The 18,440-nt window shown below is 37.3% G+C and overlaps 1 protein-coding gene across 3 annotated transcripts in view; it reads right to left on the bottom strand.

Moving 5' to 3' along the window:
- Positions 1-18,440, bottom strand: part of LOC121374145 (transmembrane protein KIAA1109-like) — an 89,731-nt gene that overhangs the window by 18,644 nt on the left and 52,647 nt on the right. For all 3 annotated transcript variants that reach the window (XM_041501108.1, XM_041501110.1, XM_041501109.1), the window contains exons 41-54: positions 16,856-17,058; positions 15,925-16,061; positions 15,264-15,387; positions 13,118-13,221; positions 12,489-12,632; positions 11,803-11,964; positions 9,888-10,052; positions 9,162-9,336; positions 7,737-8,009; positions 6,851-6,938; positions 6,065-6,346; positions 4,686-4,910; positions 3,548-3,727; positions 2,432-2,575 (exon numbers count right to left, since the gene is read on the bottom strand). In XM_041501108.1, coding sequence (XP_041357042.1) covers positions 2,432-2,575; positions 3,548-3,727; positions 4,686-4,910; positions 6,065-6,346; positions 6,851-6,938; positions 7,737-8,009; positions 9,162-9,336; positions 9,888-10,052; positions 11,803-11,964; positions 12,489-12,632; positions 13,118-13,221; positions 15,264-15,387; positions 15,925-16,061; positions 16,856-17,058 — 2,406 coding nt within the window. The remainder of the gene's footprint in view (positions 1-2,431; positions 2,576-3,547; positions 3,728-4,685; positions 4,911-6,064; positions 6,347-6,850; positions 6,939-7,736; positions 8,010-9,161; positions 9,337-9,887; positions 10,053-11,802; positions 11,965-12,488; positions 12,633-13,117; positions 13,222-15,263; positions 15,388-15,924; positions 16,062-16,855; positions 17,059-18,440) is intronic.

Genomic DNA, 18,440 nt, shown 5'->3' with positions numbered 1-18,440 from the left:
ACACAAAACCTAACAGAATGTGATATTCAAAATGAACATATCAAAATGCAGGTAACAGAGTCAACCCTCATTGCAAGAATTGTCTTTTTTTTAAATTATGAACTATTAGGACAGTATATTCAACCGAAGTTTTATAACTGGACAAATGATCTCCCCCTTTTAAAAAATTGTCACAGCATTCATTAAAACAAAATCTGATTGTCTTCCCAGTGCCTGAACCTTTTTTGGATATAGGCACATTAACAAAGTTAAAAGAAAATATTGTCTCCTTATTGAATTTTACATGCAGACAATATTAATTAAGACAATCTGCCTCAAATAATCATTACTATTAATACTTATCAAGATGAACACCACAAAACATATTTTTCTGACCCACTCTGGGAGTTACTGAATTATACTCTTCAAAAGAAGAAACGCAAAACCACATTGTCGTAACATTTGGAGAATTGATTTAATTATTGAATTGTGAGTCCGATAATTACCAAATGTTGCAGGATTGTTCACAATTCACTCTAGTCCATTGTGAGTAAGTGATAGGACACACCACCAAGGTCAAGGTCATCTGGAGTCAATACCGGGTGTGGCCTCCGCGTGTGTTGACAACTGCCTGGCACCGCCTGCCCATTGAGGCAACCAGAGTACGGATGACGTCCCGGGGGATGGTGGCCCACTCGGCCTGCAAGGCTGCTGCCAGCTCGGGCAGGGTCTGGGGCTGTGGTTGTCGCTGTCGGAGGCGTCGGTCCAACTCGTCCCATAGATGCTCAATTGGGTTCAAATCCGGTGATATCGATGGCCAAGGAAGGACATTAATGTTGTTGTTCTGTAGGAAAGCCGTTGTGAGACGTGCTGTGTGAGGCCTGGCGTTGTCATGTTGGAACACTGCGTTGGCGTTGGCCATAACTGGAACGATGTGTGGCCGGAGGATCTGGTCAATGTAGCCCTGTGCATTCAGGTTGCCCTGCACGTGGACCAGGTAAGTTCTGCCAGTGTGTGAGATGGCTGCCCACACCATGACACTACCCCCGCCGAATCTGTCCACTTCCTGCACGCAGTTTGCCGCATAACGTTCACCACGACGCCTATACACGCGACATCTTCCATCATGACGTCGGAGCAGAAATCGGGACTCGTCACTGAACCACACCTGTCTCCATCGCAGTTGAGGCCATTGTCGATGAATCTGGCACCACTGCAGTCGGAGTCGACGGTGTTGTGGTGTTAAGATGACACCTCGAACTGGACGTCTGGCACGAATTCCTACCTCACGTAGGCGGTTCCGTACGGTCTGGTCGGATATCCTGCGCAAACTTGGTATTGCTGCGGCTGTGGAGGTGGCAGTAGTCAATCGTTCCCGAAGGTGGCGTACCCGGATGTAGCGGTCCTGCCCGGGGGTAGTGACCCGTGGTCGACCGGATCTAGGGAGGTCACGTGTTGATCCATGTTGCTGGTAACGGTCCCACAGTCTGGAGATGGTGCTTGGGGACACATGGAATGCCCTGGCAACGGCCGTTCTGGATTCGCCTGCGTCTAGTCGGCCGATGGCATTGTTTCTCTGCGGTTCACTGAGACGTGGCATGTCCTGGATTGTCAACTGTCGGCCAGATACAGAGGCCAGGCAAGCGAACACCCTGCACTTTTATACTGTCGGTGTTCATGTTGCACGTGCAGACAACGCATGTGCAGTGGTGACATGGTTTGCACGTGGCTGCGTTTTTGCGAATATTCACATTTTGGAACTTTATTGTACAGTAGCTGCGTTTTATCGAATGTAACCGTGGGAATGTGTTTGGGACATGCAATGACCTTATATTCACAAAGCATGAACCGGTAGGAAACATAAAATCGGAGTTATAACCCATTTGTACCCTTTTGCGTTTCTTTTTTTGAAGAGTATATTTCAGATTTCAATGAAAAAACATATTTTTCCATTTTTGGTTTTTGACAGGAAATACAGTAAAATCCTTCAAAACTGAACCCTCAGTAAACCAGAATTCCATTAGAACTGGATGCTTTTCACAGTCCCTTTTTAAATATTACTATTAGTACAGCTAGGAACCTCTCAAACTGGATACCCCTTAAAACCAGACATTTTACTTCATCCCATAAATGTCTGGTTTAGAGGAGTTTCACTGTATATTGATTGTTGTAAAGAGGGTTGACTGCAAAACTCAAAGTAAATGTCCTCAGTTTCTATACAATGATTAACAAAACCACAAAGTACCATGAGCAATTGTTTCACAATAATTATGTGTGGATGCAAAGTCTATTTCACAATGAACAATTTTACCTACTTGACTTATAAACATATTCATATTTCAACTCTGGTAAGGACATTTGCTTTTAAGCATCACAATTAATAGTTTGTAAAAACACAAGACTGAAAACTTAAAAATTCACAGAGAAGCAACTAAACAAAACCAGTGTGTACCTTCACCTCCTAGTGCAAAGCTATCATCACCAAGGAAAAGTCGGCGGGCCAAGTTGCGACGATACCAAGCCTTAGGCAAAGCAAGAATTTCTGAAAGTCGGCGCATGTCATACTTGAAAGATGCAGTTCCAATGTCACATATTGCTGTTTAACAAAAAGAGAAAACATGAACTGAAATATTATAATTAACTATAAAAATTCAAAGAGTCTTTGACAGTCCAAAGGTCAAACAAAATCTGACTTCTAAAGTAAAAATATATCTAAGATACATTTGCTGGAATTGTAAATTAACGATTAATTATTCTCATTTTTAATGTATATTAATCAGAAATATAAATAGACAGATGACACAAAAATGTTCTTCTTCCATCAGTGAGTGGTTGGTATTTTAAATAGCAATTTAGAATACTTACAAGTTGTCACAAACAAATTAAATTTCTTTCTTCTTTTTGTTTTACATTAAATGTTATATAAGTATTTTTTTTTAATTTAACAATATTTAGAATCTGTAACTTTACAAACATTTCAGTAACTAATTTCCTAAAGAAATGTAAAATTACTTTCAGTTTGGTTGTTCTCTAAACAATCAACAAGCAAATCTTAATAACATTTTAACATTTATTGTTATGAAAAAACAAATGCAGATGGATGTGTAACAGCCACAGAATGTACCACAATAACATTTACATAACCCGAGGCATGACTGACCAGGAATTTTAAACCTATTTAAAATTGAAAACTGAAATGATCTTTAAAGAGCTACTAACTTTCTTAGACAAAGATCAGTTCCACCATTTCAGATAAAATCACAGTATACTTTGTTAATATTATTTTATCCAAAAAAGAAGAAGAAGAAGAACAAAAACCGAAGTTAAAATCAGAAAAGAAGCTTAAAAATCCTATCATTATTGACTGAACTGTAAAAAATGAATAAAAATATCACATTGGAGGGACAGGCGGTAATTTTAGTATAACCATCATAATAAAATGTTGCAGGTTCATCAAGCAAAAAATAATAATTACGACGCCTCCTACCTGTCAAAATATGATCAATTCTGGAATCTAGTCCTAACTGCATAATTTTTACTGATTGCAAAATGGAAGAAATTAAGTTACCTGAGAAGTGAACCATGTTTGATCTGATGTTTGATTCAGACTTGGACATTGATGACTCCATTCTTATTTCCATCTTGCGACTGCGACAAATATTCACCCGAATGAACTCCACATTGAGGCTGAGCGAATCTTTACGTGACAGCTCCAGAAACGTATTTCCACCGTGCTCCTGAATACTTCCTGAATAGTTCATCAAAAAACATTATTTGATGAACATTCTTTCTAATGCTGCCACAGTATGTGCATTCTAAAACTGCAGCAGTCAACAGAACTTAAGACGGGAATTCATATTTCTTTAAGAACACCTCAGCACATTTTAAACTGTGATATCTAACATATGGTTGTTTCAACACTTGGTCACCAAGCAGCCAAAAAGCAGCATGGAATCTTTTGTATGCACTTTATCATAGTCAGAACAATACAGTTAAAGTTTGTTTTGTTTAACGACACCACTAGAGTGCATTGATTAATTAATCATCGGCTATTGGATGTCAAAACATTTGTTAATTTTGACAGTCTTAGAGAGGAAACCCACTATATTTTTCGATTAGTAGCAAGGGGTATTTTAGATGCACTTTTCCACAGACTGGAAAGCACATACCACAGTCTTTGACCAGATGTGGTGCACTGGTTAGAATGAGAAAACTTCCAGTCAGTTGAATGGATCCACCGAGGTGGTTTGATCCTGCGATGCAAGCACCTCAGGCAAGCACTGAACCAACTGAGCTAAATCCCACCCGCAAAACAAGTCACGAGACACTGGTTGGGGGAGGGGAACCTCTAGGATTATCAAAGGTGATCGATCTTATGACCCATCGCATATCAGGGGAGCACTCTATCACTGAGTTATTTCCTGCACCCTAAATACCACAGTATGAAAGAAAGAAAGAAAGAAAGAAAGAAAGAATAAAAAATGCTGCCACTCTAGGGTCTATTCTTTTCAATTAGCAGCAAGAGATGTGTACCCATAATCATAACAAAATATAAATCAATCAATTTAATTAATGAAAATACCTTCAGTGAGATAAACTAAAGTACATGAGCAACACACACCTAGAGAAGAATTTGGTGTGCCCAGAATCATAATAGAATGTGTGTGAGAACAAATGACTGAAAAAGAAAATGAAGCCACACGTACCTAGAGAAGATTTAGCAGTGGGAGTGTGCTGTCCTGATCTGCGCTGACTGGCCCCGTACGGGTGGAAGACGTACAGTGAGAAGTCCGACATGTAGCCCGTCACACTGAGCCCACCCGAGTGGGTCGTCACGAAACCCGAACTTTCAGACAGGCTACTGCCGAGACGAACCCGTCCGCCACCCGAGCCTTGACCGCTGCTGTGACGTTCTTTTGTCCGATGTGACACTGGAAACATGTAATGTATAGTTACAGGAGTTTTCTAGGGATGGGGGTGGAACATTAAAAAAAGGTGCCTGCATGCAGTATTTCAAAATACACTATCGTGAATTATAACTATATACAGTGAAACCCCTGCAAACCGGACACCCATGGATCAAGTAAAAAGGCTGGGTTTCAGAAGTTTACAGTTTAGAGAGGTTCTATTCTGTACTGATATTTAAAAAGGGGCTGTGAAAAGCATCCAATTTTCAGGGAATTCCGGTTTACAGAGGGTCCATTTTTGGGAGGTTCCACTACATATGACAATCTATCCCAGAAACACCTAGCCAGTCAAAATTTTAATCCCCTCAACTAAAACACAATCTGATTAAATACAGTCAGTAAATATTGGATTTAGGGGAATATTTGGAGTACGAGTTCAGACTCAGATGCACCCCCTTACCTTATGTATAGAAAATATTCTTCAGACAATAATAAATAAAATAACAAAATGAAATGAAATGAAATCAACCATTTCACCCAACTTACAAAAGAAAAAAGCAAGGGACATCAGCACATTTTACATTCAGATTATTTGGGTAGGTTATTTCGACAATTGATTTAGAATCAAAAAGGACACCAACTACCTCCAGGCTATTTCTACTAGCAGCAAAGCATCTTTTATATGCACTCTCCTATAAACAGGACAGCAGATATCATGGCCTTGATGTATCAGTTGTGGGATACTGGTTGAGATGGGCAAACAAAAACAACCAGGTCCACAGATGGGGTTTGATTCTAAAACATATCACAGCTCAGACAAGCACTCTACACCCTCCAAAAAGAAATTTTTAAAGATTAAAAAAACCCCAAAAAACCCAAGACAACCAGAAATAAAGAGTTTTACTCTTTTTTCTAAACAATATTTATTCAAATAAATGAAGTGGATCAGCAAATGCCTCTCAATGAGATGATGTTACATACTGCATACGTTTAAATGAATGATAAGATATCATTACATATCTACATTTCAAGGTCCACAGAGGGAGTTTTGATACTGAAACATATCACACCTCAGGCAAGCATTCTACAGTCAATAAAGAAGATACTCTGAAACATTTTTAAAAATCCCTCAGAAATAAGAGTTTTACATATGTTCATTTATGTCACGGTATTCTTACTTTTGGTCTTTGTTGGGGGTGTACTCTCCTTAATGGCCCCCTCAACATCTGACTTCTTGGTGGAGAAGACAAGCTCCAAGGATGGCACCTGCACGAGACATTCGACACGCGAGATGGGCAGACAGTTGAAACGGACCACCGAAGATTCCACCTTAATCAGTACAACCACATCAACTGGAAACGATCCCACACTGGCCGGGTATCCCAGAGATCCATGGGAGGCATTCAGGCCATCGAGGTCAATATTCAGCACACTGCCCATCAGGTCAGCTGATTCTGATTCTAGACAATTATAGAAAACATACGTATTCAACATACTGCCCATCAAGTCAGCAATATTCAACATACTGCCTATCAAGTCAGCAGATTCTGAATCTAGACAATTAAAGAAAACATCAATATTCATAACATTGTCCATCAAGTCAGCAGATTCTGAATCTAGCGAATTACAAAATACATCAATATTCAAAACACTGCCCATCAAGTCAGCAGATTCTGAATCTAGCGAATTACAAAATACATCAATATTCAAAACACTGCCCCATCAAGTCAGCAGATTCTGAATCTAGTGAATTACAAAATACATCAATATTCAAAACACTGCCCCATCAAGTCAGCAGATTCTGAATCAAGACAATTGAAGAAAACATCAACATTCAACACACTATCCATCAAGTTGGTGGATTCTGAAATTTGGAGCTGGTAGCCAATGTCTCCTGTCTAGGTCCCTGTACACCACTTTGCAGTGCTACATAACTTTACTAAGAATAAAAGAAGACCTCCTACCTTTTTTGTTTGAAGACTGAGAAAACAGTGGCAAGGGTTCAAGAGCTTGTTCCAGGAAATCCAGCAGACAAGGACTAATAACCATTTCCTGAGATTGGCGGAAAACAACAAAACATAACACATATCATAAAAATGATAGGACAAACAGCAAAGTTTTTTAAAGCAGTTATTTTTGATGTCATAAAAAGATTACTGGTAGTATAAGTTTGTTTGTTTGGTGTGTTTATAAACACCACAAGAGCACATTGATTTATTAATCATTGGCTATTGGATGTCAGACATTTGGAAATTTTGACAAATAGTCCTAGAGAGGAAACTGCTACATTTTTCCATTAGTAGCCAGGGATCTTTTATATGCACCATCCCACAGACAGGACAGCACATACCACAGCCTTTGATATATCAGTTGTGGTGCACTGGCTGGAGCAAGAAATAGCCTGGTAGTATAAAATCATTTATCTTTCACGGATTTTTTTTTTAAAGTCTAATTTTGTCTTCTTTTGTTTTTTACAGGCACTGGTACCCTTAAATATTACAAACAACACACACATACAATTACAGACGCTACACATTAGATACATCCTGGGGGTCCTGGTTCTTTTTTTCCAGTTTTGGTTTAAAATTTATTCTTCTGAAATGACCATCATTTGGATATGGCTTAGAACCAAATTATATCTAAATGTCCAGGTAACAATGACCAAAAATAAAATACTTTAAACAAAACAAATGTAGAAAATATTGCATGGTCTTGAAAATTTGGGGGTTTTTGGAAATTTTCCTGAACAAACCCCCTCCTCTAAGAACAAGAACACTTTTAAAGTTGCTTTAGAATGTGGAATTGTGTAAAAACTCTGATGTTAATCTCTGAATTATACCATCTACTCACTTCTGGCAGTTTCTGCAGTGACAGACAGGCATAAAGATTGGCTTTCTTCATTGAAGTCTTCCTGCCCATGGATGTCCCACTTCCCAACATATCATCAAGGTCTGTGGACGACTCGACCTTCTTGAAGAAGTTAAAGATGGGAGCGCTGAGAGAAGAATGCACTGGAGGTTCCTGGAATGAGACTGTCGGCTTGATGGTCATCTTCTCCTGAACGTCAGACACACTGCCACTCCCAGAACCCGCGTCTTGTCCAGTCTTCGAGGAGTAGTGCACCTGGAGTCAAAACAGTTAAAGACTATATTAGTCACTTAGATTGTGGAGTATAGTAGATGGTCATTAAACCCAGAACCTGCATCCTGGCCCATCTTCGAGGAGTAGTGCACCTGGTAACAAAACAGTAAGAAACTTTATTGGTCACTTACACTGGGGAGTATAATAGATGGTTGTTACAACCAGAGTATTTGTTGTAGCCTGTCTTCGATTCGAGGAATAGTGCACCTGTCGACAAAAGTTAAAGAATACATTAGTCACTTAGATTGTGGAGTATAGTAAATGGTCGTTAAACCCAGAACCTGCATCCTGGCCCGTCTTCAAGTAGTGCACCTGTAGTCAAAACAGTAAGAAACTTTATTGGTCACTTACACTGGGGAGTATAATAGATGGTTGTTACAACCAGAGAGTTTGTTGTAGCCAGTCTTCGAGGAGTAGTGCACCTGGAGTCAAAACAGTAAGAAACTTTATTGGTCACTTACACTGGGGAGTATAATAGATGGTTGTTACAACCAGAGTGTTTGTTGTAGCCAGTCTTCGAAGAGTAGTGCACCTGTCGACAAAAGTTAAAGAATACATTAGTCACTTAGATTGTGGAGTATAGTAGATGGTCGTTAAACCCAGAACCTGCATCCTGGTCCATCTTCGAGGAGTAGTGAACCTGTCGACAAAACATTAAAAACTATATTATTCTCTTAGATTAGGGAGTATAGTAGATGGTTGTTACACTTAGAGCCTGCGTCTTGTCCCGTCTTCAAGGAATAGTGCACCTGGAGTTAAAACAGTTAAAAACTATATTAAGTAGTCACTTAGATTAGAGAATAGAGTAGACGGTTTTTACACCCAGAACCTGAGACAATTAGGTGTCTAATATGTGATAATTATGAAACTTGGATCTAGATAATAAGTGAAAAAAAAAAAAAGAAGTAATCTACACATGATTAAATGATTGATGGTACTTAAATAGGCACACATCATTCTGTATATATATATATACACACACACACACACACACACACATATGCAAGAGATAATAGAATTCAAATAACCTGTTTGTGTACACAGAACAACATTAGATGATTTTCCCACCACGAATCTATCAATTCAGAGCATCTTGTTTGGACTATAAGAACAGAATGTAGCTGCAGTGATTACCTTGACGTCAACTCCAGGCAGGTAGAACACAGTCTTTTCCACATTGATCACAACTGGAGTGGGTGCTTTTCGGGATCCGGACATCGCACTTGCTGATGCCTCTTGTCGTTTGAGTTTCCTGCGAGACTGCGGAGACACCTGCTCTGAAGACTGACTTCGCTCACGTTTCTGCTGCCTACAACAGATTTTAACACACAACCCTGAATGAAGCCACATTTGACAGTAATCATTTCAAATATAACATCTGTCATATGATATAGCAAAGGGAAAATAAACATTTCAATTTTTCCCTTCCAAAAGGTACCTAACTATAAGATGTGATGAAATACACATACGTTTTGAAGTTGCTGACAACAGACATTAATCTGAAGATACTGATATATTTAATATAATTACAAACTTCCTGCTGTTGTATGATTTAATCTAGTATTCTGATTGGATGACATCTCTTAAAAAAAACACCAAAATGTTATCCTTCAATAAACCTCAGAAAATGATTTCATTATGTTAAATGTAACATCATTATGTAAAACAAGTCATAGCAAGAACTTTAAAAACTGATTTATGTGTAATTTTATCTAGGTTTTTGTGAATTTATCATGACCTCAATTAATTTACATCTAATTTACAAAGTTAACAAATTCTGAAAGTAAGTGATCTGAAAAATATCACATACTTTGATTACACTGGATATGCTAGCTAATATATAATAAACAATAATATTACTTTTTAAGTTCCTCCTTGGCTTCCTTGGGAAAGAGGACGCACTGCCCACTGTCAATGAGCACTTTGACGTCCAGCTCGAAGTCTACGTTGGGTTCAGACATGGAACTTCCACCCACTGGACTGGCAAAAATGGAATTATCCGTCTGACTGTCGCTGTCATTTGTTCTAAAACAAAAACAGTATTATTGAATACTTAAGGATAGTCTGTTATTTCTGTTACGTTCATCTGGGTATGAACCAAAAAAAGCATCTACAAACTGGGAATCGGCAAAGCTGTTCACACATAAGTTTGTAGATGATTTTCTTTTTTTCATACCCAGATGAACATAAAAGAAAAACAGACAATCCTTATAATTAAATTTGAAACATTCTTACTACTAATAACATTAAAAGTTCATACTATATTTTGAATTTTGTTTTTTGGTTCAAAGCAATAATGCTCAGTAAGACAAAGCACCAATATAAAATGATGTCATCAGATATGACTTTATAACGAATGTCATGAAAATTTCATTATTTAAGAATTGACTGCAATTATTTTTTGGTTCATGCAAGTCTGAACCGAAAAAACGATGTGCACACTTTTGTATTACCCCCTATGAACCAAAAAATAATTTATATGCATACTTTAACAAGACATCACTGAATTTATTTTGTTTAGCTTTAAATACGCCTATAGTATTGTTTGTGTAAACTTCATTGATACTTATGTCGCGTAAGAATGCAAGAACGTTCATTCACTATTATTTGAATCAGGTGATTTTTTTTTTTAAATGATGTCATTTGGTAAATGACGTAATTTTGATAAGCAACGCCATTTCCTCTAGCTACTGCTGTGTGCAATTTTTAGGGATCATTTAGTTATATTGGAAGGAATTGTCCGAATCGTGTTTAGTTTATATATTTTTTAATGTGAATGAAAGGAACATGTCTAACATTTATGCTGTCGGAAGAACCATTTAATTTTCGCCAACAGCTGTAGAAGAACGCTTATAAGTAAGTTTCAGGTGTGAAGTTTCCTACATTAATTTTCTTTAGCCACCAACAGTCTCATTTCATAATTAGTGAAGAGGTTAGTTTGTTTATGTTTGGGTTTTTTTAAATCAATGCGTATACATGTCTACTCTGCTATAGCATTTTCCATTAATTTATTGTATACATTTTTAAAATTGCTTTTGTACCTTTCACGTGTGTTTCCTTCAAAATATCTAAATATGCTTGCCTGAATAATCCGGCTTGTTGCACAAAAGTAATGCGAGGGAGGGGGGGGGGTGGTGGTGGTGGGAATAGTAGGCATGGTTTAATAAACATGAAAATTATCAATTTAAAAACAAAAATGTGATAAACATCCAAAGGTGCAACTATAACCTCCATTTTACTGATCTTTTTAACCACTAAAATTTTGCTGTCCAATTTTCATTATTTTACATCTTTTAGTATATATTTTTGTTTGAAAAAAAACCCAACAACTTAATTTGCAAGAAATGAAGCAAAACGCAAAAATATAATATAAAGCTAAACACATATGTTGTCTCTTTCTGTCTCCACAGCTGGCTCCCCCCCCCCCCCCCCCAAAAAGAATTTTTATTTTGTCTTCCAATATTACTGAGGTGAGATATAAAAAAAACTCCCACACCCCTGTGTTCTGTTCTTAAACACTGACACCTCATAGCCGATGTGTATTTTTGTGCTGGGGTGTTGTTACACATTCATTCATTCATCAGGGGTGGAACTGATGAACTGTAAAAAAGAGGAACTCTAGAGGGGTCCCAGAAATTCTTGAAATCCTAGGTTAAAATCTGTGCTATCTAACACATTTTGGAGGAAAGGACGAGGAAACGCAATGTTCCATGAGAGGAAAACAGCTGATCCGAGGAGAATTCCGACCCCTGACTCATTCTGGAGCTGCCCTTACACATAAGCTGATGGATATCGGAGGAATTCCTGCAGGTCTCTAGTTTCTGCGTCGAGTGAAGTCTCCGATTCGGAGGAGCTGAAGCCGACAAAGTCTGAGGGCGTGCGAGTGAAGGGCGGTCGTTCTGATCGGCCAGACCGCTCAGACACGTCAGTAGGAGAGCTACAAACAAGAGATAGAATCATCTACAGCATTTATCAAAATTATGACAAATAATAACAATTATTGCAATGTTCATTAAAGGCCTGAAGGATGAAAAACGTAGGTTTGTTAGTCTTATTCTACATAATAACATTACGGGTTGTGCATCCCACTAGAGACTGTGCCCTCACCACTAGAGATTGTGCCACCCCCCACCCCCACCATAGATCATTCCTACAGGCCAGTACTATATCAACTGCCTTCATTTAAAACATCCTTCTTAATATAATAATTATAAAATTAAGCTAACAATTTTTTTTAATTATTACACAACAAAATATTTAGGAAAATTTATTTATAAAACAAAAAAAACATAGAAAATAGATTGAAAGTAATATAAACATTTTTTTTTAACATGAACTCTCAATTTCATAAAAATTACCACCACCAATGCCATCACCACCAGAAACGTAACTACACCTTCTGAGCTAACTGATGCAAGACAAACAAAAACACTCTGAGATATGCTGTACATTAGAACTTACTCAGGTGGAGTATATGTCTCAGTCTTGCTTCCCCCAAACTTAACTTTTGGAAGTGTTGCTATGGGAACCTCAATCGATTTTGATCGTTTCTGTGATCTGTAGTCCGGGCTTCTAGGTTTTTCAATTTCTCCTTCATACAAACTCCTGTGACAAACAAATGGTGATAAGAAAACATGAAAAATGTAAAGCTTTGAAAATGTCATTGACACAAAAATGTATGTATCATTTTAATATGAAACCATTATAATTGTAAAATACATTCTTTTTTTCCCCTGGAACAACACCTTTTAAATTACAAAAAATTAGCATTACTTGATCTATAAGAATGTGACATCCAATAGCCAATCAAAGTGCTCCAGTGGTGTCGTTACACAAAACAAACTTTAAACTTTATGATAAGAATGTATGAAGTTTGGTGAACATAATACTTGTAGTCTTTGAGAAACAGAATGTAGATCTAATACAGTGTTACTATTTGTGATCAGAAAAGTGACACAAGAAAATTCAACAAGACTATGAAAACAACAATACAGAAAAGATAACAAATTTAACAAATGGAATCGAAATAAAAGAAGCAAACACGGATTGGGGAGCGGAGGGGAGGCTTTAGGAAAATAAGAAGTATTCACATTTCTCTTCGTCTACCATGACCTCCGTGATGACCTCCATAGGACTTTGACCGCGTATGAGAAGGCTTTGGATCTAAACCCAGTGTGTCCCGAATTGCTGATGCCTGAAATAAGATAAAAGAAAAAGATTTTTTTGTTTTAACGACACCGCTATTGGATGTCAAACATGTGGAAATTTTGACATATAGTCTTAGAGAGGAAATCCGATACAGTTTTCCCCATTACTGGCAAGGTTTTTTTTATAATGCACCATCCCACAGACAGGATAGCACATACCACGTCCTTTTGATATACCAGTTGTGGTGCATTGGCTGGAACGAGAAATAGCCCAGTTAATGGTTAAATTGTTGAAATTACACTGCAGAGAAACAAAATTCTGAACTTTATTTTAAAAAAGTCTTTTTTAATTATCAGTGGTTGCAAAACAAGGCGTCGCATGCGACGTTTACTACCCTCATTTCCGACGTCTATTTTCGCCACAGTTGCTCAGACTTCAGTTCATATTTTCTTGGTTCTTGTCTGAATGTAAAGCTTGGCTTCTATGGGTTAATTTCTTCAGGAAAACTGAGTTTCCCACGAATACAGCGTCCATTAATGCTCATTGCCTTTGTTTTTAAACTATATTTTGTTTTGATTTATGATCGCGGAAAACGGACGTAATTCCCATTGTGAAACGGTAGGCCCTATTTACATTTGGAAACGGAATTACAATTTTCCGCGAAGTTAAAAAAACTAATACTATTTCACTATTGCCACACTCTGTAAACTGACGATTGACCCGTGCGCAGTACTATTGGCAAACGCTAGACTGGATTATGTGCTTCACGGTAAACCAAATGGTTACATTGGGAACCAAACAAATACTTCGCAAACGTTAGCGAAACGTTTGCTAGCTGAACTTGGGGCTGGTTTACTGCTTAGTCTGTTGCGCCTGCGCAGATGGGACAGGGTTTGTTTCCAGGAGTACGTTTAGCCAGCGGTTTGTCGCCAACACTTGTCTTGGAAGACAGACTTTTACGCTACACATTAAACCGAATGACCATTTCTAGAACCACCAGTCAAAATGTGTTTGCAAACGTTTAGCAAAAAAACGGCTGGCTGAACGTTGCAATATTACTTTATTTCCACTGTGTCATGCGCATACTTCAATTTGCAGACAACGTTAGACTGTCAAAGAGATGAAAAAATAAATGTTTATGTTTTGTGAACCCTAAGCCCCGTTGAATAAAGCAGTGCACTTAATTGTTGGACAATCATGCTTTATGTAGTTATTATAATTGTAGCCTTTGCTCCTGATGTGATTTTTCGCTACTAATATGTAGGCTTACTTTGATTTAATGACAAATAGTGACGTCATATTAATTTTATTATTTATTATTATTATTTTTAATGATACCACTAGAGATCATTGATTTTATATTAATTATGTCACATACTTTGGAGGCTTTCACCCCTCTTGAGGAGTATTCCATAAAGAAACAAAATGGCAGACGGCAGAAAACAGCTTGTATTTTGCCCTATGCTATCTCGGCGAAGTCGACACTGGCAATATCATAACAGTCTCGTATGTGGAATCTGTGTCACTGTAATGTTTTTTTCACAACTTGTGTCTAAACAAACTTTGGGGGAAATGTATCGGTAATTAAAGGTAGGAGAGTACTTTATTGTAGTTGTTAACAATTTGGTTCGGACTTTAATTTGTCACAACTTGTGTTAGTTCAATTGTTAATTACATATTGTAATCTGAAATGGAAATGAAATGGAATTTACAAAAACATGAAACGGAAAATAGCTTCTTTTTTTGAAACGGAAAACCACTGAGTTATACTTGTTCTATTCTTGGGCCAACAATTTCACCAACTATATGCATTACAAGTGGACTACATTGCACACTTCTGTGGTAAAGGAATTTAATATTATAACGATAGCGGTTGCCATAAAGTTTTCCATAGTTTTTAGCTTTTTGAGTTTTCTCTGGTTTTTTAACCTGGGCAGGGTTTTGTGGAGTTTATATCGGAATGGATTTGTTTATGCGTTCAACCATGTTTGTCATGCACTATATATATTTTTTCTTTAAATGGGTCTAGAAATAGAATGGGGTATATATGTATGAAAAAAGTAGACCTGATAATTCTGTAGAACTTACCCGTTCACCCTGCTTCTTTAGTCTGCTTAAGACATCTCTGCGGAAATCGTGGAATAAGATCGCTTGTAGTTCTTCAAGCTTCTTTCTTTCTACTTCAATAGTAGATTCAGATGCACCTAGATCTCTGAAAAAAAACCCAACTCATATCTGTAGTGAACATGGATAGATTACAATTTTTTTTTTTTTTTTCGCAAACACAAAAGTTAAATTTCAAAATTACCAGATAGATGGACTGACTATTCTACTGCTGATTTTAGCTAAAAGTATTTCTGAGTACAGTTTGACTGGATGCCCATAAAACACTAATGGCTTAGTCAAACATATTTTCTTATCTAGTTTTGAGACACTATTTACAGTTCTTACTCTTTCAGACCAGCAAACAAGTTACCTAGACATTTTTCTTAAATGACGGCCCTTTGATATTTGAGATGATACCATAAAAAAACCCAACACATAATTACTTCAAAGAGCTATTAAAGATTAAAAAGTGATCTGATTAAAATCCTTATTGTAACGGATTAGATTTGTGGTGGTTTTCCCCAATGATTTTCAAATGTAAGTTCTTAAAATAAAATTCAATAACTCTAGAATTTCCAGGATTCTACTGACTTTAGCCTAAAGTATTTCCATCTATAGCTGACATAGATACATTAGTACTAACTGAAGATCCTGTACAACTTTAGCCTGTTCATTCATCCGGAATTCAATCTGTCGAACTCTTTCCTTGTAGTCTTGACTAAACAACTCATCAGGTAAAATATCTGACACTTTGCTAGATCGCTGGTACAAGCTGTCCAACTGAAATTATAATAATAATCATTTCAGTAAATTAATTACATTATCTCATTGTTACTATCAATATAGAACCAGATGATGAAATATATAGTACATAAAAATACTCCAAGAAATACAAATGCTCTATATTAACATATGATTAGTTTAATAACTAAAGGTGTGAATTAAGACTGAAACTTTTACATTCTACAAAGGTATTTCCATCTCAAAGCACAAACAAACATGAAAAGAGAATACAGTCAATAATAACTCACTGGGAATGTAACACATATGAAAATGATTTCTACATATGCAAATACGATTGCAAAAATGCAATAATTATTATAGATTAAAACAAAATTAACAGATAAAAAAACCCCATCTTTGACGACTTATATGAAATGATTTCTGCATAAAATAGAACTAGCATTATTATTATGATTATGATGATTAACATGGTTGAGAGGTCAGGTTACAGTATAAAAAGAAATAATGGTTTTAATTTTGAAAATTTGAAACACATTTTACCAACTCACTTAAAACGAATATAAACTGACCTCTGCATTAAACACAACTAGACAAATGATTAGTGTTTGAAATTTGACAGATTTAAATCCATATTTTAAACTCTTCAATAAACAGTATGATCTGACCAATGAATTAAACAAAACTAGACAAATTATTAGTGTTTGAAATTTGACAGATTTAAATCCATATTTTAAACTCTTCAATAAACAGTATGATCTGACCAATGAATTAAACAATTGTATCGAATTAAATACATATTTTAAACTCCTTAATAAACAATTTGTCCTGACCTCTGCGTCATCCATCTCCATGTCATTAAAATCTGTCTCATCGTCCTGTACTCTGTACACGTTTTCATCCGTCTCTCCGGCTAGAGCGGTCAGTGTGTGGCCAAGGGCAGACAACTGCTTACCAATGTTGGTGTCAAAGTTAACTTCTATGCCTTGCATTTCCCAGCGCACATTGAGGATCCACTTGGCATTACTGGTAGGAGCTAGATACAAAAGTAATATAAATAGGATCTATAGACATTGTGTGAATCTGTTTTAAATCAGAGAAGTCTATTAACTTACTTACTAACTAAATGGTCTGAGTTACACTAGATTTTATAAAAAGGCATCTGTTAACAGTGTGATTACTGACGGTTCTGACTGTGGACTATGACTATAATGCTAAGTGTCCAACCTGACATCTGCTTGTTAACAGTGTGATTACTGATGGTTCTAACTGTGGACTACGACTATAATAGTAAGTGTCCAACCTGAAGCCTGCTTGTTAACAGTGTGATTACTGACAGTTCTAACTGTGGACTACGACTATAATGCAAAGTGTCCAACCTGAGGCCTGCTTGTTAACAGTGTGATTACTGACAGTTCTAACTGTGGACTACGACTATAATGCAAAGTGTCCAACCTGAAGCCTGCTTGTTAACAGTGTGATTACTGACAGTTCTAACTGTGGACTACGACTATAATGCAAAGTGTCCAACCTGAAGCCTGCTTGTTAACAGTGTGATTACTGACGGTTCTGACTGTGGACTACGACTATAATAGTAAGTGTCCAACCTGAAGCCTGCTTGTTAACAGTGTGATTACTGACGGTTCTAACTGTGGACTACAACTATAATAGTAAGTGTCCAACCTGAAGCCTGCTTGTTAACAGTGTGATTACTGACAGTTCTAACTGTGGACTACGACTATATTGCAAAGTGTCCAACCTGAAGCCTGCTTGTTAACAGTGTGATTACTGACGGTTCTGACTGTGGACTACGACTATAATAGTAAGTGTCCAACCTGAAGCCTGCTTGTTAACAGTGTGATTACTGACAGTTCTAACTGTGGACTACGACTATAATGCAAAGTGTCCAACCTGAAGCCTGCTTGTTAACAGTGTGATTACTGACAGTTCTAACTGTGGACTACGACTATAATGCAAAGTGTCCAACCTGAAGCCTGCTTGTTAACAGTGTGATTACTGACGGTTCTGACTGTGGACTACGACTATAATAGTAAGTGTCCAACCTGAAGCCTGCTTGTTAACAGTGTGATTACTGACGGTTCTAACTGTGGACTACAACTATAATAGTAAGTGTCCAACCTGAAGCCTGCTTGTTAACAGTGTGATTACTGACGGTTCTGACTGTGGACTACGACTATAATAGTAAGTGTCCAACCTGAAGCCTGCTTGTTAACAGTGTGATTACTGACAGTTCTAACTGTGGACTACGACTATAATGCAAAGTGTCCAACCTGAAGCCTGCTTGTTAACAGTGTGATTACTGACAGTTCTAACTGTGGACTACGACTATAATGCAAAGTGTCCAACCTGAAGCCTGCTTGTTAACAGTGTGATTACTGACGGTTCTGACTGTGGACT

The sequence above is a fragment of the Gigantopelta aegis genome, chromosome 6 (assembly GCF_016097555.1).
Source record: "Gigantopelta aegis isolate Gae_Host chromosome 6, Gae_host_genome, whole genome shotgun sequence".
Classification (NCBI taxonomy): Eukaryota; Metazoa; Mollusca; class Gastropoda; order Neomphalida; family Peltospiridae; genus Gigantopelta; species Gigantopelta aegis.
The sequence above is the reverse complement of the archived record's forward strand: the minus strand, read 5'-3'. Positions and strand labels throughout refer to the sequence as shown.